Source organism: Olea europaea, chromosome 21, assembly GCF_002742605.1.
Source record: "Olea europaea var. sylvestris chromosome 21, O_europaea_v1, whole genome shotgun sequence".
In the NCBI taxonomy this organism is placed as follows: Eukaryota; Viridiplantae; Streptophyta; class Magnoliopsida; order Lamiales; family Oleaceae; genus Olea; species Olea europaea.
The window spans coordinates 16,807,408-16,829,178 of NC_036257.1; the positions used below are offsets into that span (position 1 = coordinate 16,807,408).

Sequence of the window (21,771 nt, forward strand, 5' to 3'; positions counted from 1 at the left end):
ATCTTTCAAAAAAATAAAAGTAAGATAGCGTCACAGAGATAGAGAGGTGGTCATTCATGGCGGTTTTGGGTTGTCTAACATGTATGCTGTCTCCAATTCTACGCAATCAAATCCCACCTTCAAATTCAAACAACTCCCATCTTTTGACAAGGCGTAAAGCCTTGACCTTTACTACTTCTATTGCTGCCTTTTACTTTCATTTTTGTCAAAATTCAGATATTTCTGGTTTTTCCCCTGCCATTGCCCAACAAGTGGATGAACTTCAACAAGAAGAAGATCGGGATGTTCAACTCTTCCAGGTCCCAAAATTATTAGTCAAATATATTTGAATTTATTATACCATTATTGACCTGGGACAGTTCCATTACATCATAGTTAATTTGTTCAGTTTCTGTTTCTTAATTGTTATGATTGTCCTTATAATGGAGTACGCTTGGAGATGGATTTGGTCCATTTGGTATAAAATTATAAAAGAACTATCTTCATCAAACTGAAAACCCAATATGCATCGACTCTTTAAGGTGTTTCTTAATGTATGCTATTCTGAAAATGGAAAAAACATATGATTTTACTTTTGAAGCTTTTAAATTTTACTAAGATTTTAGGACAATGGTAATTCTGATTTAAGTGCCCATCAAATTGGTAATCCACATTGCAGTCAGCAAAGAAATCTCCTCCAGCATCCATACGAAGTCCTGCACATACTTTCCCAGATCAATATCTATTGTTGAAGAGTATACTTTATCCACGATTCAATTTTAGTGTATTCTAATAAATTATATTTTCATAATTATGAATTGCTGGTTAAAAGAATTTTTTCATTCCCTTCCAGTTTCCAGTGGAAAATTAGTGCAACAATGGGAGGGTACGAGTTACTTTCCTGTGCCACTTAATAGGAACTCAACTGGAATCTCATTCTCAAGCTCTTTATGATTGTCAAGATTACCTAAAATAGTTCTTATACTCACTAAATTATTGTATAATTTGTAGGGAACTTCATCTTCTGTTGTATTCATTAAAGACCTTGAATTAGCTAGAATCCCCAAGAGTACCTCTGAAACTCTGCTAGCTGAGGATGAGAATGCAAAAGTGCAAGGGACAGGTTCAGGTTTCATCTGGGATAAGTTTGGTCACATTGTAGGTTTTTCCCACCTTTTTTCTAGTCACTTTTAAGTTCTACTAGTCATGTGCCATCGCTTCCAGAAACATTGAAGTCATCAATATGTCCTAAACAAATTGTTGTATTTTGACAGGTGACGAACTATCATGTAGTCGCTAAATTGGCTACAGATAGAAGTGGCTTACAACTTTGTAAGGTTCTGTTTATGCTTTCTTGATTCTTCACTGTCCCGCGTCTTAGTTGTTTTAATCTATATACACTTGAATGCAAGTGAACAGGAAGTTTTTCTTTCCGTCCTTGTTCAGGTATCTTTGGTTGATGCAAACGGTAACAGCATTACTAGCGAAGGCAAGATTGTTGGATTTGATCCAGACTATGATTTGGCAGTCCTTAAGGTGCCAAGTGCTGACTGTGACCTAGATTCAATATATCCTGGAAACCTTTACAGGCTTTAACATTTATGTTGGCACAGTGTGTAATCATCCTCAACATGTACATTTAAGTTCCCAATAACCCATTATGTAGATTCATAATTTAGCAATACCATGTCTTTGTTTTGGGATAATCATTTTAATAGGAAAATTCTTTAGCAGGGCCTAGATGATTATTAATGTTATGTTTGGGGCGGAATGGATAGCACCTGATAGATTTAAGGAGAAAAAAAAATTTTAGAATCTTTTTCTTTATACTCTTGAATATGTCTAGTACTGCATAACAAACATGCACTAAATATTTTGCTTGGTAATATATTTGTTCTCTTCTCCCTCAATTCTGCAGGTTGATCTCAAAGGAAATGAACTGAAGCCAGTTACTCTTGGTACATCTCGTCATTTACACGTGGGTCAAAGCTGCTTTGCAATCGGAAATCCATATGGATATGAGAACACTTTAACAACAGGGGTAAATTTTTAAGAAATTTGAACTCTATTTATATTTAATTTTTGTGAAAATTATTTTGCATCCACTCCTAGTTTCTTTTGGGAACATTCTAAAGGAAAGTAGAAAATTTATTTTATTTATTTATTTCTTGAACTTCACATAGTTCAACTATCACAGGTTATAAGTGGATTGGGCAGGGAGATCCCCTCACCAAATGGAAAATCCATTCGAGGAGCCATTCAAACAGATGCTGCTATTAATGCAGGTAATTGTCAATTTTCATGAATATTTGACCTTTTTAGTGGGTTTTTTCTTCTCCTTTTTCTTTTTTCACGAATACTGATCTTCTGTTGTTCAGACCATCAGTTTCGATTAAGAAGCTGATAGATGTAATTAACAGGCATTTCTCATCTCACAAAGTACGAGTTTTTTCAATTTTGATGTGAAGTTATTTAGTGCAGGGAATTCAGGTGGACCATTGATTGATTCCTATGGTCATGTTATTGGTATTAATACAGCCACGTTCACTCGCAAGGGTAAAGCAATTTCCTTTCTCATTATAGGCCATTTTACGTAAATTTTAAGAAGATCATGGAATCGAACTTATACAATGTATTTGAATTTGAACCGTAATATAGGTACTGGGATGTCATCTGGTGTGAACTTTGCAATACCAATTGACACAGTCGTCCGCATTATACCTTATCTGATTGTCTATGGAACACCTTATACCGACAGATACTGACAGCATCCTGTCCTCATAGGTGATCTTTTTTTCAATTTGCTTGTTCTCAAACTGGTTTTCCAGGAGGACGATGTACTGGATAAAAGCACCAGGCCTCGCGTGGAAACCCTTCTGTTTTCAGTGGATCCACGTTCGCCTCTTAATTTCTTCTCTTTATTAGAAGAAGATAGTAGCCTTATCTTGTCTATTCTCTGATAAGTGGGATGCTAAGATCAAATATAATTCATTCTGAACAGTAATATTTTCGTTGTTTTTTACTGTTGTTGTGGGTTCTTTAGTATTGACAATTGAGATGAAATTGACATGTAAAATTAGCTGCCATATAATCATTAAACAAAAGCATAAACAAGAAATATTTTTTTGCTATGATGGAGTTTTTGAAAATTTGAATCCTTGTATTTTCATTGATCTATTCAACACCATACCATTTCTTGTGTATTTCATATATCTGATGAAAATCAGGAAGAACCCTGGAAACACCTTCTCTTGCCAAACATCTTTTAACCCAAGCTGATAATTTTGGGCACTCTTCCTCCAGTTTGAAGCTTCCATGACTTTCATATCCACTAAACATGCTTGAAAAGGGGATAAACGCCACATCCAAGTATCCAAATTTGTCACCTCCAAAATACAGTTTTTCACCCAAGGCATCATCCAGTAGTTTCAGTTGACCAATCAATTCCTTCTTCACATCTTCTTTTGTTTCACCTTTGCTCTTCAAGAACTTCGCTTGTGTGTCGAAAATCTGCAGATTAATAATATAGAATATGTTTAGTACATAGTATTAGATATGGGACTAATGTCTTGATGAGATTAAGGGAAGACAACGAACAAACCTTGTTGTCTACATATTGAGCCCAGAACCTTGCAACGGCTCTCTCATAAGGATCCTCGGGAAGTAATGAAGGAAACCCGTCTTTCCATCTTTCATCGATGTATTCAAGTATAGCTAGAGAATCACAAACTGGTTTTCCTTCGTCAATCAGTATAGGTACGGATTTTCGAACAGGGTTCATGTCCAAAACCAACTGGCTTCTTTGAGGATTCTCAAGATTTTCTTCCTCGTACTTGTACATAATACCCTTTTCTTCCAAAGCAATCCTCACCCTCATACCAAACCCATTAGCCCAGAAATCGACCACCACTATCTCACAGCTGCCACTCATGTCCATTTAACGATCTTGAAAATTCTCAAGTTTATTGAGGTTTTTATGCATTTTGATTATGCAAATGGAACTATTTATAGGCCCTATTTTCAACGGCTTGTGTTAACTTATTCGAAGGATGAGTTTTGTAACCAATTACGTTTTCCCCAGTATTGTCTGAAATGTCATTGATTATAACTTTATGAAGAATCGTGGCAGGCTTATTTGTCATCGTCGGCTTTTGAGAAGATTAATTTAATGGAATGGAAATAACCCGAGAATGGGATGTCTGCACCAATACAAAGCTTACAAGATTCACGTAAGAAAGGGGGAGTGTTCCATATGCTTATAAACCAACAATAGACTTTCTACGAAGAATATGAGACTCAAAAGTAATCCTTAAATTACCGTCAAGCAAAGGAGTTCACGACAAACCCAAGAACACGTGATCGAAGGAAAAGAAATGTAAATGAAAACACTACGTAAGAAAAATCCAAATAATGTCGAGCGAATAAATTATGCACATCAAATATTATGATTTCTTCTCCTGTAATGATAACAGAGACAACTGTTCATCAATGGCGCAATCCACATGACAAGAAGTTCGACAAGAGAAAGGAATCAAAATGAGACCAACACCTCTATGCTCCATCGGGGAGGGAGAAGAACGTCTAGTGCTCCGATATTCTATAGCATCTTGAAGAATTATGTTTCCTTGCTTATCCATGCAATAGAATGTACCTATAAAGAACCGCCCGTCCTTGATTCCAACCAGCATTGGGCGAAACAGCAGCTTCTTGACATGTGCTACATAATTTGAGCTGTTTGATTTGGATGCATCTAGGGATGATTCTGCTTGCTGTTCGGTTTCCATGAATTTCTGTTACTGCAAATGAAATTAACCCAGCATAAGACTCTGTAAAGTACAAATTGCTGGTATAGCCCAATAGGGATACAGATAATCAGCAAACCAGGCTAATATTGAAGATAAAAATAAAGCTTGCACTTCGATTAGACAATGTCAAGAACACACATTCAACTAGCAAAACAAAGAACAAATCTGGAAATTCATAGCTTTACATATTTAGACATCAAAATTTCACTATCGACTACTTGAAAACCAAGTGATGAGTGCATTATTTGAAGTAACGAGATTTGTACCGAGAGCATCCAGCAAAAATGTGTCAATATTTCAATAACTAAATGCACAAAGTATAAAATGTGAACTGCCTATGTTGATAACAGTATGTAGATCTTGAAGAACATCGTAATAAAGGACGGACTAATTGGTTGATTTCGAGACTTGCTACAATAGCTTTTGCAGTCTGCAAATCATAACATGTCCTATAGTTTGCATACCGACCGAAAACTTCACCAAACTCGGACAATATTTCCAGAACTCACTTAACCTACCCATCCCAAATCCTTTAAGCAACATCATCTTCATTATGTCCTACTCTATGAACTATTTTATTTCATAACAACATAAACTGCCACAGTTCCTCTTAGGACATTTGAAGCATTACGATATTCAGAAGCAACATCATATTCCCATCACCTTAAAAATTGGAACAAGTCAAAGGGTTGGCTTCAATTTGAAAAATCATAGATGTCGACACACATTTTTTTTTCTTAACTAGCATTTTGCAGGACACAAGCTGTCTTCAATACTCTTCATTTGTAGTATGTTAATAATCATGCTTATACACAATTTTCTGGATTTAATTTAAAAGCAAGAATGTTGATTCAGCCTCTATTTACTTTTCCCTTCAGGCAATGCCAGTGTTCAATTCACTTGAAAATGTAGAAGATGCAATTTTTTCCAAAATAATGACTACCTCAACAAGCTATTGACGAAATGCGCCCATGAACGTCCACAAAGCCTTCTAATCTTGACAAATAATTTAATTAAACAGAAATACCAAGCTACAAGCGAAAGAATAAAGGAAGTATAGTGGCTATTAAGAAAGATTAGCTTTGGATAGTAGGTGAATGCATCCATGGGCGGAGCCACAGGGGCAACTGCCGCCACCGGATATTTCCCCAGTTACACTTGAAGGGCAGCCAGTTTTTAAGGCAAGGAGAAAACCACAAACAACCGCATAAAAAAATTTGAGAGAAATGTGTTGAAAAAATCCCTGTTGCTAGAGGAAGATTACCATCAAGAAACAACAATTTCGGAAAATAAATAAATAAATTATAAGGAGTTGAGTTGAAATTAAAGCATTCACTACAATCAGATTGTGTGAGATTTCAACATATGAAGCCCGGCTTACACTGATAAAATCGCATATTACCTTCCAATTTCTTGACGAAGAATTTTTGTAGAAATCACTGCAACACAAGATTGGATTTGGGTGCCAAGGGGCGATGAATGTCTCCCTTTTTTTATACTCATAATACAAGAAACGTGTTCAAGAATACAAATGCCGTTTTTTAAATTTCTTGTAATCATAAAATATTTTATCAAGGTAAAATGAACAATTGCCCTTAAGATTAATTGTAAAACCATTCATTTCCAAATATGAAATTAAAATAATGTTTTTGGTAATGATGGGAACAAAATAAGAGTTCTTTAATTCTAATACTAAGTACGAAGACAATGATATTAAGGTCTCGTTTAATTATCATTTTTATCAAAATACATTTTTTTCGAACTTCTTTTTAACAACACATTCTTCGTTAAAATAATATTGCAATGTAAATCAAAAAAAATTTCTTATTTTTCATCCATACATTCTCCATCAATCTACTATTCTAAAATTCATTTTTTCATAAAAATTGGTATCAAACACCCTCTAAGTATGTTTCATACAATTAATGCTGGGATTGGATAAAAAACAATTATTGAATGAGGCTAGGGAACAATCAAAAAAGAAATCTTTATTGGTTTTACCTCCTATTTTTTATGAAAAAAATGAATCTTTTTCTCGAAGAATCAGAAAAAAGGGGTCTGGATCCTACCTTAATCTTAAGATATGAGTTAGGCCTTCAAGAAATCTTACTCATGAGGTATCAGGTTGAACCCAAATACATTACCTATACAGCCGCTTCCCAAAATAAGGGGAGATCTGCTGCTTACTACTCACAGGTTAACTTCTGCCTTTTAAAATTTCAGCAACAAATATACTTAAAGTAGAAGTTTCAAAGGACTTATTTTCCCTCAAGTTGCGAGGTAAACCTTGTGGTTTTTCTTCCAATGGCCTTTCATCCCACAATGATAGCTAAGGTAACCAAACTTAAAATTATCCTTCTTTTCTTTGACTACATTCTTAGATAACCCCCCGTTTGGCTCCCATTTTTTGGTAATGAAAATGGGTGGAATAGTATTTTTTGAAAAATGAATGGTTGAAAAAAAAGAAAAGTTTTCGATTTACGTGGAATATTATTTTTATTTAAGATTGTGTTGTTGAAAATAGGAGAGAAAAAAATTGAATGTAATTTAATAGGGGCGAAACGATGGCTGTTTTGCTCATTTAGACGAGTTTCAATCCAATGTGATAGCCAAGTTGCTATTCATATTGCCAATAATCTCGTCTTTTATTATCACACAAAGCATATTGAAATTGGTTGTAATTTTGTTCAAGAGAAAATTCAAAATGGACTCATTGCTCCTTCCTACATACGATCTGGTGATCAATTGATGGACCTATTTACCAAACCACTTGGAGGTGATGCCTACCAGAAACTACTACCCAAGTTGAGTGTCCTTGAAATTTTAATTCCAACTCCAATTTGAGGGGAAATATTGATGAATTCAAAAGCTTTAGCAACAACAAACTCCTTCACACATTCTTCAGCTATAGTTGCTCACAAAGAGATAACATTGTTGTATTTCTTTAAATTGTTGTTATCACTTTTTCCGCATGTAAATATTTTGTAAATCATATCTATAAATATATGATAGTAAGGAAAGCTTTGATAAAACCTTCACAATCAATTCTCTTCTGACTTTTAACAAAATTCCCATGGAAAATGAAGGTGGAAATGTGCACTTGTTTCCAATTGTATTAAATTCGGCGTTCTAATCGAAATCGAACCATGTGAACCAAAATCAGAATCAAGAATCGATTGGGTCCAGATCAATTTTTGGTTCCTGAAATAGAATCATGGGTATTTGAATAGAACCGATTTTTCATATATATTTTATTTTTTACAATTATAGGTTTGGTAAAAAAAAAAAAAAAAAAACTTTAAAAACTCAAATTCAGATAGAATTGTTTGCAAGTTAAGCTTTTTATTTTCTTGTATTGTTTACAAACTTAAGTGATTTTTTCTTACCCATTACAATTGAACTTGACATACTTGTAACTTGGATTGTGGTGTACCTTTTTTATTATATCGAGTTCTTGGTTTTCTTTTAAAATATATTCTTTTTCTCTTTTTACTCAAACAGAGCAAGTTCAATACGTGAACTACAATTTCTTGATACTATATAATTATGTATCTAATTATTATTTTTATGTCAATTCGTTATAAAACTAGAATAATTTAAGAATTTTCCATAATTGAATTATCTGCTCTAACATGCCTCATTGATGTATCAAATAAGATTTAAGAAAAAAAATCATTTCTTCTCAAACTGTAATTTAATTTTTTCTTCTTTTCGTGGTTTATAGTCTCCACTTTGTTGAGTCATATAATTGGATTTCTTAGCTTCTTGAAGATTTTTTTATCTAGGTTTTTCCCTTTGCACAAATATTGTCGAGTAGTAGCATATTAGTTATACGTATCAAAATGAATTGTATGAAAATATTAATTAAATGTATATAAAAGATATTATGGGCAAAATCAATTGGATTTTGTTCCGATAATTCCCTAAATTACATCACAAGTTTAGTACAAAAACAAAAACTATTGAAGTCCCATCATCGTCTACTTGAAATATTTTGAAACCCGTTGAATCACGCATTATCCTCACTTTGTATTCTACAGTAGAAGTTACATTCTAATCTGCAACTCATTGAAATTTAACATTTCCTTCATCCAAGATAGCCATGTGCTTCCTCTTTTTCGATAGCTTAGTGGAGTCTGTGAACTGGGCAGCTGTTCGAGCATGCAATTCCTCTCAAGAACCTGAAAAGCAGCAAGCAGGCAATTAAGAGTTGCACTAGAGCATACACACACAATATAAGGAGAAAAAGAAAAAAGCAAAATGGTTACGCGTTGCAAGGCCAACATACCAGATGACGACCGTACAAATGGGTGTTTGAAAGAGCTTGAAGGGCATTATGAGCTTCTTGCTTTGTAACATACTTTACAAATGCAAAACCTCTATGGTTGCCAAACTTCATTGGCAGCCTTAAACTCTTTACCTGCAGAGGCACAAATCATGTATCAATTAAACATTAATGTGAAATTCATAAACATCAAGAAATGAAAGTTATATATTTCATTTATTGCAACCTCAAGCTTGGTCAGGGAGTGAAGAATGGCTGAGAGAGTAGAGGCGAGGATTATTTATTGTAGGGATGACACCGCCCCATCCCCAGAATAAAGATCAGTTTGGGCTCTAAAAGAAAGTCAAAGAACAAGGCAAACTGCAAAAACAATAACAGCATTTGCCATTTTCCTCCCTCCAGCATTCCAAATGAAACATTTCATTTTTACTATCACTTCCAAGTAGCCAAAATTTTATTTAAGTACAAGTTAGAAGGCAATTGAGAAGGAGAAGTTCATAAAATAATATTTAATCAACGTAACATAGAAATCCTCAGTCCAAAGTTCGGAACTATATACACATCATCTTTCATTGCTACAAAACATAATTGACACAAAAATAAAGAACACAGAATCATTTCATTACAGCAAAAATAAAAAATAAAAAACATCAGAGACTATGCCTGGCCAAATGGACTAAACAGCTGTCAAAGATCTTCATCTGTTGCCTCAAAAGCAACATTCCTTACTATCAATTTTGTTGAACTCTTTGTCATTATCAACTTTTTTATGGTGGTTTTCATCCTCTTTAGCATGACAAAGTTGCAATATGAGGGCATGCCCATCCAAAACAGTTCCCTGAGGTGATAAATAAAAAGGTAAGACAAGAGGAGGAGAAAGTGAGAAACACACATGAAGACTCATCACATGCAATTGATGTAGAACAAGCAACAATTCAGAAGATTACCTGTAAATCCCTGCAAACATTCACTGCTGTATCAACAGAATCGAACTCTATGAAACCAAAACCCATTGAAACTTTCTTTCCATTTTTTACATGCTTCTTCACCTAAGATAGAATTAAAACGAATAGAAGATAGAGCTCCAATGACAACAGCAGTAAATGCAATAATTGAATGTACTAAATTGTTAGTAATACAAGCTGACAGGGACGAAGAAAGACCTACCCTGACACTATGTACTCTTCCTTCCTCTGAATGCTCTGTGAGATGCCTCTTCAAGTTCTCATCCGATGTTTTGAAATTCAGGTACTTTACATATACTGAGCGGGACTGCAACAAAAAACAACATGACAAAAAGACTGACTACCTGTAGTAGGAACTGTTCTAAGAAAACAACCATACTACTTGAAAAACCTAAAAGAACATACCAATATGCCACAATATCTTGCACTATAATCAGGAAAATATCACATAAAACTCAATGTTTTTGCACTTTAATCCTTTCACTTTATACTATCAGCAGTCAGGAAAAAAATAACTAGCACTCGCAAATCAATATATCATCTATCACAAATAGAATTAACCATGCAAAAGGCCTATCCTCCTCCAAAAATATAGTCAAATAGTTGATTGCAGCAGGTCTATGTGGAATTATTTATCAAGATCAAATTGATGCAGGATGCTATGACAGAATTATAGACAAAGGGGAAAGGGAGAGACGAAGAGAAAAGAGGAGAATGAGGAAATATCAATTTATCATATATCAAAGGTTCTTTTACTACAAAACGTGATAGCCCTTTATATAAGAATTCAATTATTCTATTCTAAGCGGGAAATATATAATAAAAGCAACTAAACTAAATCTAATTATGTTTCCTAAAATACGAATTAAAATTGAAAACTAAACGTAACAATGTTCCTTCTAATATTGTATCATTTCTCTCCGGTTAAGAGAACTCAATTCCGATGAGGTAGACTGGAACTTCATACTCCTAGGAGCGCTATCTTTTATTTTGACCAAATGTTTGTTTCTTATTTATAATGAATATAAAAGACCTTGCATCAAGCATGCAAGTATACTACGGAGAATGATAACGAAAACAATTAGAGTCCAGAAATAACCTCAATTCTATCAGGATCAATATCCATATCTGTTATAACTTCTAGCTTTTGCTCTAGCAGAACTCTGTTGGAGTCATGTTCATCCACAATAACATTATCATTTGAATCATCCACTGAGGTAGGATTTGGACTTAGAATATTACCAGGTGTCCATTCCAAATACATGGAGCATCCCTATGTTGACAAATCATTTAGAGTTTCACAACCATAACTTTCACAATAGAAGTTTTACTGATGCCATAAGAAATATGAATTTAGCATATAACAACAAATTAGTAACAACTGAAACTAAGATTTATGTAAGTCCTAGTTAGGCCTTAAGTTACTGACAAGTGAGAGAAAAAGTAGTTACTGAATTCAATGTTTTTGCACTTAATCCTTTCACTTTATACTATCAGTAGATTACTCAGGAAAAAATAACTAGCACATGCAAATCAATATAACATCTATCACAAATAGAATTAAACATGCAAAAGGCCTATCCTCGTCCAAAAATATAGTCAAATAGTTGATTGGCAGCAAGTCTATGTAGAATTATTTATTAAGGTCAAATGGGCGCAGGATGCTATGACAGAATTATAGAAGGGGAAAGGGAGAGACGAAGAGAAAGGAAGAGAATGAGAAAATATCAATTTATCATATATCAAAGGTTCTTTTATTACAAAACGTGATAGCCCTTTATATAAGGATTCAATTATTCTATTCTAAGCAGGGAATATATAATAAAAGCAACTGAACTAAATCTAATTATATTTCCTAAAATACGAATTAAAATTGAAAACTAAACGGAACAATATTCCTTCTAATATTGTATTATTTCTCTCTGGTTAAGAGAACTCGACTCCGATGAGGTAGACTGGAACTTCATACTTCAAGGAGCTCTATCTTTTATTTTGACCAAGTGCCTGTTTCTTATTTATAATGAATATAAAAGACCTCGCATCAAGCATGCAAGTATACTACGGAGGATGATAACAAAAACAATTAGACTCCAGAAATAACCTCAATTCTATCAGGATCAATATCAATATCTGTTATATCTTCCAGCTGTTGCTCTAGCAGAACTCTGTTGGAGTCATGTTCATCCATAATAACATGTAGGAATTGTAGGAATCCCAAATCAATCATGGGATTATTGTATTTATATTTATGGTATGATTGTCTCTAGGTTAGGGAAGTTTTATTTTCTTCTTTAGTTAGAATACTTTTTCCTTTTCCTACTATCGTGTATGGTGTATATATTGGGGCAAGTTGTATTGGAATAATTATTGAGAAAAAGAATAAATTTTTTTTTCTCTCATTCGTCCATATGGTATTAGAGCACGGGAAACACTAAAACCCAGAAATCAATGGCTGAAAACACAGCCCACAGTAAGGAATCAGTTTTCTCCGAATCCGAAACCAGCAAGGTCGACCCTGTCACCACCATTAATTCAATTGGAATCGATAGTTCCTCCTTTCAACTTACCGTGGAGAAACTCAACGGTACAAACTACTGGGAATGGGCTCAATCCATCAAATTGGTAGTCGACGAGAAAGGAAAAATTCGCTATCTTACCGAAGAAGTGAAACAACCTACGGATGCAAACCTCCAACAGAAGTGGAAATTTGAAAATTCCATGTTGATGGCGTGGCTTGTTAATTCAATGAAACCGTCAATTGGGAAAATTTTTCTCTTCATGGCTACCGCAAAAGACATATGGGACACCGCATGGGATTTGTACTCAGATGCAGAAGACTCATCACAAATCATTGAAATTAAAACGAAATTTTGGCCGGCTAAACAAGGAGAAAGGACCGTTACTGAGTACTACATGGAAATGACCACCCTTTGGCAAGAATTAGATCTCAGCGTTGATGAACAGCGGGACTGCCCCAGTGATGGAGTTCGATACAAGAAAAGGGTAGAAAGTGAATGAGTATATGAATTCTTGGCCGAACTGAACCGCGAACTGGATGAAGTGAGGGGGCAAATTCTCAGTCGCCAACCACTGCCCTCCACACGCGACGTCTTCGCTGAAGTTAGACGTGAGGAAAGTCACCGGCAAACCATGCTAAAGAATGGGTCATCTATTGTCGGGAATGGGTCTGGACATTCTGTAGAAGGATCGACCCTTATTTTAGATTCAATTGGGCCGCCGGGTCCTAACTCTATTGGGCCTATTGGATTAAGTGGATATGGGCCACATGGAGCTGGTGCCAAATTTTAAAAAACATTCTTATGATGTGCCAAATTTGGGAGTGCAAATGTCTAGAGGATCACCTAAAATTGGATGGGGCTAAAAACAAATAAAGGGTCGCCCATGGTGTGAACACTGTCGAAAACATGGACATTAAGAAGACACATGCTGGGATTTACACGGAAAATCATCTAACTGGAAACAAGACAGAATAATAGAAATCACGGCTATCAAGGTGCAGTTGACTCCACTGAAATACAGAATTCTACTCCGAGTGGTGCTTTTAGTCATGAGCAACTTGAACAACTCTACAAAGTGTTTTCTAGCTTTCAGTCACCTAGTTCGTCAAGTTCTTTGGCCCATAGAGGTAATTTCTTGAGAGCCCTAAACACCACCACACTTTCAAAGGTACCATGGATTATTGATTCCGGTGCATCCGATCACATGACGGACTCCTATAACTTATTTTCTTCTTATTCACCATGTGCGAGCAACCTTAAAGTTAAAATTGCAGATGGTTCATTATCTTCAGTGGCTGGGAAAGGGAGTATTCATATCTCTAACTCAATCACTCTCGAGCACGTACTACATGTCTCAAATTTATCATGCAATTTATTATCCATTAGCCAATTAACAAAATATTCAAATTGTTCAGCTAATTTCTTTTCTTCCCACTGTGTGTTTTAGTGAACTTCTTTTATGGCATTATAGAATGGGACACCCCAGCTTTCAATATTTAATACATGTATTCCCATCACTTTTTTTTAATAAAATATCTTCTGATTTTATTTGTGAAAGTTGTGAACTCGCAAAACATCATCGTTCTTCATTCCCAAATTTCGTGTATAAACCATCTCGACCATTTAGTATGATTCACAGTGATTCATGGGGGCCTTCACGAATCCCCAATCGCACTCACACAAGATGGTTTGTCACATTTATTGACGATCACACTCAAATTTGTTGGGCCTATCTATTAAAAAAAAAGATCTAAGTTCGTTCCGTGTTCATAAATTTCCATACATTGATTCAAACTCAATTCCAGACAAAAATTCAAATTCTGCGCACAGATAATAGCATAGAATACTTCAATAATACCTTAAAAACCTAGCTTCAAGATAATGGGATAATCCATCAAAGTTCTTGTGTCGATACCCCACAACAAAATGGAGTTGCTGAACGTAAAAATAGACACCTACTTGAGATAGCTCGAGCACTGATGTTCACCACCGGTGTAAACAATACTTTCTGGGGTGATGCCATTTTAACATCTGCCTACCTCATTAACAGATTGCCTAGTCGCACCCTCAATTTCGAAACTCCTCTCCAAAAATTCCAAACCTTCTTCCCTAACTCTCACCTTAACTCTAACTTACCCCTAAGAACGGCTTTTGTACACATGCACTTTCATCATCGAAACAAACTCGAACCCCGTGTAGTTAAGTGTGTATTTATTGGGTATTCACCTATACAAAAAGGGTATAAATGCTATGATCCTATGACGAAAAGATTATTCGTGAGTCTTGATGTCACTTTCTTCAAAAATCATCCATACTTCCAAAAAACCTCTCTTCAGGGGGAGAACATTAGTGAAGATCGGTTCTTGAAAATTTTCATTAATCCCTCCAAATCCATCACTAAACAACCAATACCACTCTATCCCGTCATGCCATCAATAGAAGGAAGCTTAAACTCAGGGGGAGAACAGAAAGAACAACGTGGCAAAGAAACAATAGTTTACTCAAGAAGGCAAAAATCAAACTATGACCCCACACTCGAAGCACCAAGAGAGTCAGAACCAGTGATAGCTCCAGAACTTCATGAGCCTCCTTCAAAATCATCCGACACTGATCTACCTATTGCTCTCAGAAAACAAACGCGGTCATGCACCCTCCATCCTATCTCAAAGTTTATCTCTTATAAAGCTTTATCTCCAGTTTTTCGATCTTTTGTTGCTAACCTTAACAGTACAGAAATTTCAAAAAATATTCAAGAAGCATTGGAAATCCCCAAGTGGAGGGAAGCAGTAATGGAAGAAATAAAAACCCTGAAAATAAATGAAACATGAGATGTGATGAAACTACCGAAATGAAAGAGACCTGTCGGGTGCAAGTGGGTGTTTAATGTAAAATATAAAGCAAACGGGACAATAGAAAGGTACAAAGCTCGTCTAGTTGCAAAAGGATATATTCAAACTTATGGAATAGACTACACGGAAACTTTTGCACTAGTTGCAAAACTGAATACAGTTCGGGTCCTTCTATCACTAGCAGCAAACTTGGATTGACCACTCCAACAACTTGACATTAAGAATGCATTTTTAAATGGGCAGTTGGATGAAGAAGTCTACATGATGCTACCACCAAGATTCTCTAAGAAAGGTGAAGAAAACAAAGTATGCAAACTGAATAAATCTCTGTATGGTCTGAAACAGTCACCCAGAGCATGGTTTGACAGATTTGCAAAAGTGCTGAAAAATCAGGGATATCAACAAAGACAATCAGATCACACTGTGTTTTTCAAGATATTTGAAGATGGAACAAAGACCATTCTGATCGTATATGTTGATGAGATAATCCTTACTGGAGATAATACAGTTGAGGTAGAGAGACTAAAAGGGAGTCTAGCCACAGAATTTGAAGTAAAAGATCTGGGGCAGGAGAGATACTTCTTGGGGATGGAAGTAGCTAGATCAAGGAAGGTGTTAATGCTAGTTGATACTTTTGCTGTCCAAAGATAGTGTATTTTGTAGTACTTGTTTGGAGTATATTTTAATGTATTTGTATATTGAAAAATCTGTCATAGTATGGCCATATGTAATGCCATATAATCTGTCTAAAAGTATGGCAATGGTAGGTAGGTAGTGGTTGATGAAAAAGGTCACAACACTTTTACTATATATATTTTCTAATACCAGCCAAGAATGGAAGTTGTATATTGAATATTATCTCAGAAAAACTTCATCCTTCTTCTTAGTTACTCAATGTATCTATCAGTGGTATCAGAGCTGACCTAGTCTTAGAAGAAATTGAAAAAAAAAAACGAGAGATAGGTTCAAGAAAAAACCAGCAGACCTTCACTACACAACCAACTGATTCTTGAGAGTTCTAAGGATGGCTTCAAGTGGTTTCTCAGCACCTCTGCCCTCAGTATTTATAGGTGAAAATTATGATTTTTGGGTAGCAAAAATGAAGGCTTACCTGAAGGCATACGACCTGTGGGAGATAACTGAAACTGGAAGTGAACCACCAGCACTTAGAGCAAATCCAACAATTTCTCAACTTAAGCAACATAGTGAAGAAGTTGCTAAGAAGTTTAAGGCTCTCTCATGCATCCATTCTGCTATTTCTGACTCCATCTTCACAAGGATAATCACTTGTGAAACGGCCAAGGAAGCCTAGGACAGTTTGAAGGAGGAATTCAGGGGCAATGCAAGAACACGGCAAATGCAAGTGTTAAACCTGAGGAGGGAGTATGAAACTTTGAAGATGAAAGACTCAGAATTAGTTAAGGAGTATGCTGATAGGCTGTTGAAGGTTGTAAATCAGATAAGGCTGCTGGGAGATGATCTGCCTGACAGAAGAATTGTGGAGAAAGTGTTGATCAGCCTGCCTAAAAAATTTGAGGCAAAGATTTCATCTCTTGAGGATTCAAGAGACTTGTCTACGATCACCTTATCAGAAATGGTGAATGCTATGCAGGCTACTGAACAAAGAAGGCTGATGAGGCAAGAAGAATAGGTAAAAGGGGCCTTGTTTGCTAAAGGGAGATATAAGGCTCAAACTAGTTTTGGGACTAAAAAGCAGCAAGATGAAAGAAAGAAGGGGGAAAGCAACAAAGGTGCAAGCAAAAGTGGAGCTTATCCACCTTGTGTTCATTGCAAAAAGACAGGGCACTCTCCCAAATGGTGCTGGTACAAACCTGAAGTTCAATGTCGAGGTTGTAAGCAATTTGGACATATTCAAAAGGTTTGTAAAAGCATAAAAGACAAGCAATCAAAGCCTCAAGCTCAAGTGGCTGAAAATCAGCAACAAAACCAGGAAGAGCACTTGTTCACAGCCATCAATTTTAAAGTCAGCAACAGTGTGAAGACTTGGCTGTTAGACAGTTGCTCTACTCATCATATGACATCAGATACAAGTATCTTTGTCGAGTTGAATGATGCCTACAGATCAAAGGTTAAAGTTGGCAATGGAGAACATGTGGAAGTTAGGGGAATATGTGTGATTTCAGTTCAAACACCATCAGGTACTAAACTCATTTCTAATGTTCTTTTTGTGCCAGAAATTGACCAGAATTTAATTAGTGTTGGTCAATTAATTGAGAAGCAATATACATTGATCTTCAAAGGAGATGGTTGTGCCACATTTGATTCAAAAAATCAAGAGCTAATGTCTGTCAAAATGAAACAAAGAAGCTTTCCATTGGAATGGAAAAATGTGAAAAATCAGGCACTTTCTTGCACTGGTTGATTCCTCTTTATGGCACAAACGATTTGGTCATGTTAATTACACATCATTGAAGCAATTGCACAAGCTGGAATTTGTTGAAAACATTCCAGATATAGGTGATGAAACATGTATATGTGAGGTGTGTCAAAAGGGCAAACTGACCATAATGCCATTTCCTAAAAATCTGTCAAGGAGAGCTATGAATAAATTGGAATTAATTCATTCTGACGTGTGTGGTCCAATGAATACACAGACACTTAATGGCAGCAAGTACTTCATACTCTTTATTGATGATTCAACCAGAATGTGTTGGGTGTTTTTTCTAAAACTGAAATCAGATGTGGTAGCTGTATTTCTGAAATTCAAAAAACAAGTGGAAAATGAATGTCACAGCAAGATAAAGGCCATTAGGACTGATAATGGAACTGAGTATAAATGCAGCCACTTTGATAATTTTTGTGATGATATGGGGATAAAGTATCAGCTTACAATCCCATACTCATCTCAGCAAAATGACATCTATGTGAGGAAGAACAGAACAGTCATGGAGATGGCAAGATGTCTCATGTTTGAAAAGAATTTTCCCAAACAATTCTAGGCAGAAGCTGTTAGCACAGCTGTGTATCTTTTAAACCGACTTCCTACTAAAGCATTGGAAAGAAAAACTTCCTATGAAGCCTGGTATGGAATAAAACCAGATGTGGCACATTTAAAGGTTTTTGGAAGTGTTTGTTACACTCATTTACTTGAAGCAAAGAGGGATAAGCTTAGCCAAAAAGCTGAGGTTGGTGTTTTAGTTGGCTATTGTAGTAATGCAAAAGGATATCGAGTTTATATTCCACAAACCAAGAAGATAATATCCAGCAGAGTTATTAAAATTGATGAAAGTGCTACCTAGAATTGGGAAACAAGAAGCCTGGAAAACCAGCAAGTTCCAAGGCTGGTTGCTCATGAAATTGAGGACACTATCATAAATGGAGAAGAACCAGTTGGTCCAGATCAGGATGTTGACTCAGACTCAGAAAATATTGTGCTGAAGATAAGACCCCTTGCTGATGTATATGCTAGATGCAACTCTGCCATACTGGAGCCATCGAATTTAGCTGATGCTGTGAGTTCACAGGACTGGTTGGCAGCAATGAAAGAAGAACTAAATATGATTGAAAAGAATAAGACTTGGAAACTAGTTGACAGACCAGTTGATAAGCATGTGATTGGGGTCAAGTGGGTGTTCAAAACCAAGATGAACCCTGATGGATCAATAAACAAGTTCAAAGCCAGATTGGTAGTGAAGGGGTATGCACAGCAGTTTGGAATCGATTTTGCTAATACATTTGCACCAGTTGCAAGATATGAAACTATTAGGTTATTTTTGCAATTGCAGCTCAAAGAATGTGGAAGATACATCGGTTGGATGTAAAATCTGCTTTTCTAAATGGGTACTTAAATGAAGTAATCTACATTGAACAACTGGAAGGCTTTGCAGTGGCAAGTGAGGAAGACAAAGTGTATCTATTAAAAAAGGCTTTGTATGGTTTAAAACAGGCTCCAAGGGCCTGGTACAGCCGCATTGATAATCACTTGTGCCGTTTGGGATTTGTTAAAAGTGTAAATGAGCAAGCACTTTACATAAAATATGTGGAAGAAGGAATGATCATCATATCCTTATATGTTGATGATTTGCTAATAACCGGTAGCAATTGCACCTTGATTGAAGAAGTGAAGGAGGAATTGAAGAAAGGTTTTGAAATGATAGATCTTGGTGAGATGCAATATTTTCTTGGAATGGAAATTGAACAAACTAAAGAAAGTATCTTTGTTTGCCAAAAGAGATATGTTAAGGAAGTGTTGAAGGAGTTCCATATGGAAAATTGCAAATCGGTTAGCACTCCATTAGTACAAAATCTAAAGTTAATGAAGGAAGATGGTACTAAGAGAGTGGATGAAAAGATCTATAGAAGTCTAACCGGTTGCTTGCTATATCTTACAACAACAAGACCAGATATCACCTATGCTGCAAATGTGCTGTCCAGATTCAGACAAGAGCCAAGTGAATTACGTTTTCAAGCGGCAAAAAGAGTTCTTAGGTACATAAAAGGAAGTGATAATATGGGGATTTGGTTCAAGAGATCAGAGGACTTGGTTTTAACTAGTTATACAGATAGTGACTCGGCAAGTTTAGCAGATGACATGAAGAGTATCTCAAGCTATGTGTTTTATGTTGGTTCAAACATTGTGTGTTGGAATTCGATGAAGCAGAAGACTGTAGTACAATCAACTGCTGAAGCAGAGTATATAGCAGCATCTGAGGCGACAAACCAAGCTGTTTGGTTGAGGAAAATGTTGGAGGATCTTGGATACATACAATCTGATGCAACAATCATTTATTGTGACAACTAATCAACGGTTGCAATGGTAAAAAATCCAGTATTCCATGGGAGAACAAAACACATAAAGATTACATATCATTCAATTAGGGAAGCTCAAGAGAGGCTTGGAAATGAAGCTTGTGCATTGCAATTCAAGTGAGCAATATGCTGATATCTTAACAAAAACTTTGTCCAGAGGAAAGTTCGAAACATTGAGGAGTTACCTTGGTGTTTCCAGCGAAAGAGACTATCTCAGAAAATCTTCATCCTTCTTCTTAGTTACTCAATGTATCTATCAGAAGGGTATTAGTGTCTCACAACGAAAATATGTCCTGGACCTCTTGATTGAGACAGGTATGCTTGGTTGTAAACCAAGTAACACTCCTATGGATACTGAAAAAAGGACCAACAACATGGGAGAATTGGTTGATAAGGATAGATACCAGCGACTAGTAGGAAAGCTAATCTACCTATCGCACACTAGACCCGACATTGCATTTGCAGTTAGTGTGGTAAGCCAGCACATGCATTTTCCAAGGGAAACCCACCTAGAAGCAGTACACAAGATTCTGAAATATCTCAAAGGTTCTCCGGGAAAATGATTGTTGTTCAAGAAAAATAAAAAAGGAAAATAGAAATATTCACTGATGCTGATTGGGCAGGAGCAATAGAAGATAGAAGATCAACCACTGGTTACTGTACTTTTGTATGGGGCAACTTAGTAACTTGGAGAAGTAAGAAATAGAATGTAGTCGCTAGAAGTAGTACGGAAGCAGAGTTTAGAGCAGCTGCTCAAGGAATGTGTGAAAGCCTTTGGTTAAAAAAACTCTTAGAAGAACTACAAGCCACAATGAAATTCCCAATTAAGCTCTATTGTGATAACAAGGCAACTATCAATATCTCACTCAACCCAGTCTAACATGACAGAACCAAACACGTTGAAGTGGACGGACACTTCATCAAAGAAAAGATTGAAGACGGCATCATTTGCATGATCTATGTCCCTACCAAAGAACAAACGGCGGATGTGTTCACTAAAGGACTACATAGACAAACTTTTGATGATTTCATCTGCAAGTTGGATATAATCAATATCTACTATCCAACTTGAGGGTGATTGTAGGAATCCCAAATCAATCATGGGATTATTGTATTTATATTTATGGTATGATTGTCTCTAGGTTAGGAAAGTTTAATTTTCTTCTTTAGTTAGAATATTTTTTCCTTTTCCTACTATCGTGTATGGTGTATATATTGGGGCAAGTTGTATTGGAATAATTATTGAGAAAAAGAATAAAAAGTTTTTTCTCTCATTCATCCATATAACATTATTATTTGAACCACCCACTGAGGTAGGATTTGGACTTAGAATATTACCAGGTGTCCATTCCAAATACAGTGGAGCATCCCTATGTCGACATATCATTTCCAGCTTCACAACGAAGACTTTCACAATAGAAGTTTTACTGATGCCATAAGAAATATGAATTTAGCAGATAACAACAAATTAGTAACAAATGGAACTAAGATTTATTAAGTCTTAGTTAGGCCTTAAGTTACTGACAAGTGAGAGAAAAAATTGTTACTGAATTCAAAGAAATCCCAAAACTTTATATTGGAGGTCCCCAGGTACTTTTA

At 35.8% G+C, this 21,771-nt stretch overlaps 3 protein-coding genes and 1 pseudogene across 5 annotated transcripts; 1 reads left to right on the forward strand and 3 right to left on the reverse strand.

Annotated features, from left to right (window-relative positions):
* Positions 1-3,110, forward strand: LOC111370938 (protease Do-like 5, chloroplastic). 2 transcript variants are annotated; one of them, XR_002698515.1, is made up of 8 exons: positions 1-299; positions 991-1,137; positions 1,254-1,316; positions 1,426-1,515; positions 1,898-2,020; positions 2,177-2,264; positions 2,456-2,535; positions 2,638-3,110. XR_002698515.1 is itself a non-coding variant. In XM_022992844.1 (8 exons), the coding sequence occupies exons 1-8, from the start codon at positions 57-59 to the stop codon at positions 2,742-2,744; spliced, it is 936 nt and encodes a 311-aa protein (XP_022848612.1). In that variant the 5' UTR covers positions 1-56; the 3' UTR covers positions 2,745-3,110. The 2 variants fall into 2 exon arrangements, 1 of the variants encoding a protein (XP_022848612.1); XM_022992844.1 differs by having other exon boundaries at positions 2,461-2,535.
* A 34-nt stretch (positions 3,111-3,144) lies between these two features.
* On the reverse strand, positions 3,145-4,153 carry LOC111370940 (glutathione S-transferase 3-like). The gene is made up of 2 exons (XM_022992845.1): positions 3,581-4,153; positions 3,145-3,489 (listed from the first exon to the last, which is right to left on the reverse strand). The coding sequence occupies exons 1-2, from the start codon at positions 3,914-3,916 to the stop codon at positions 3,154-3,156; spliced, it is 672 nt and encodes a 223-aa protein (XP_022848613.1). The 5' UTR covers positions 3,917-4,153; the 3' UTR covers positions 3,145-3,153.
* A 79-nt stretch (positions 4,154-4,232) lies between these two features.
* LOC111370941 lies at positions 4,233-6,272 on the reverse strand. 2 transcript variants are annotated; one of them, XM_022992846.1, is made up of 2 exons: positions 6,187-6,255; positions 4,233-4,769 (listed from the first exon to the last, which is right to left on the reverse strand). In XM_022992846.1, exon 2 carries the CDS (start codon positions 4,761-4,763, stop codon positions 4,422-4,424), a length of 342 nt encoding a protein of 113 aa, XP_022848614.1. In that variant the 5' UTR covers positions 4,764-4,769; positions 6,187-6,255; the 3' UTR covers positions 4,233-4,421. The 2 variants fall into 2 exon arrangements, 1 of the variants encoding a protein (XP_022848614.1); XR_002698516.1 differs by having other exon boundaries at positions 4,270-4,775; positions 6,187-6,272.
* A 2,449-nt stretch (positions 6,273-8,721) lies between these two features.
* On the reverse strand, positions 8,722-11,315 carry LOC111370942 (annotated as a pseudogene).
* Positions 11,316-21,771: the final 10,456 nt, after the last annotated feature.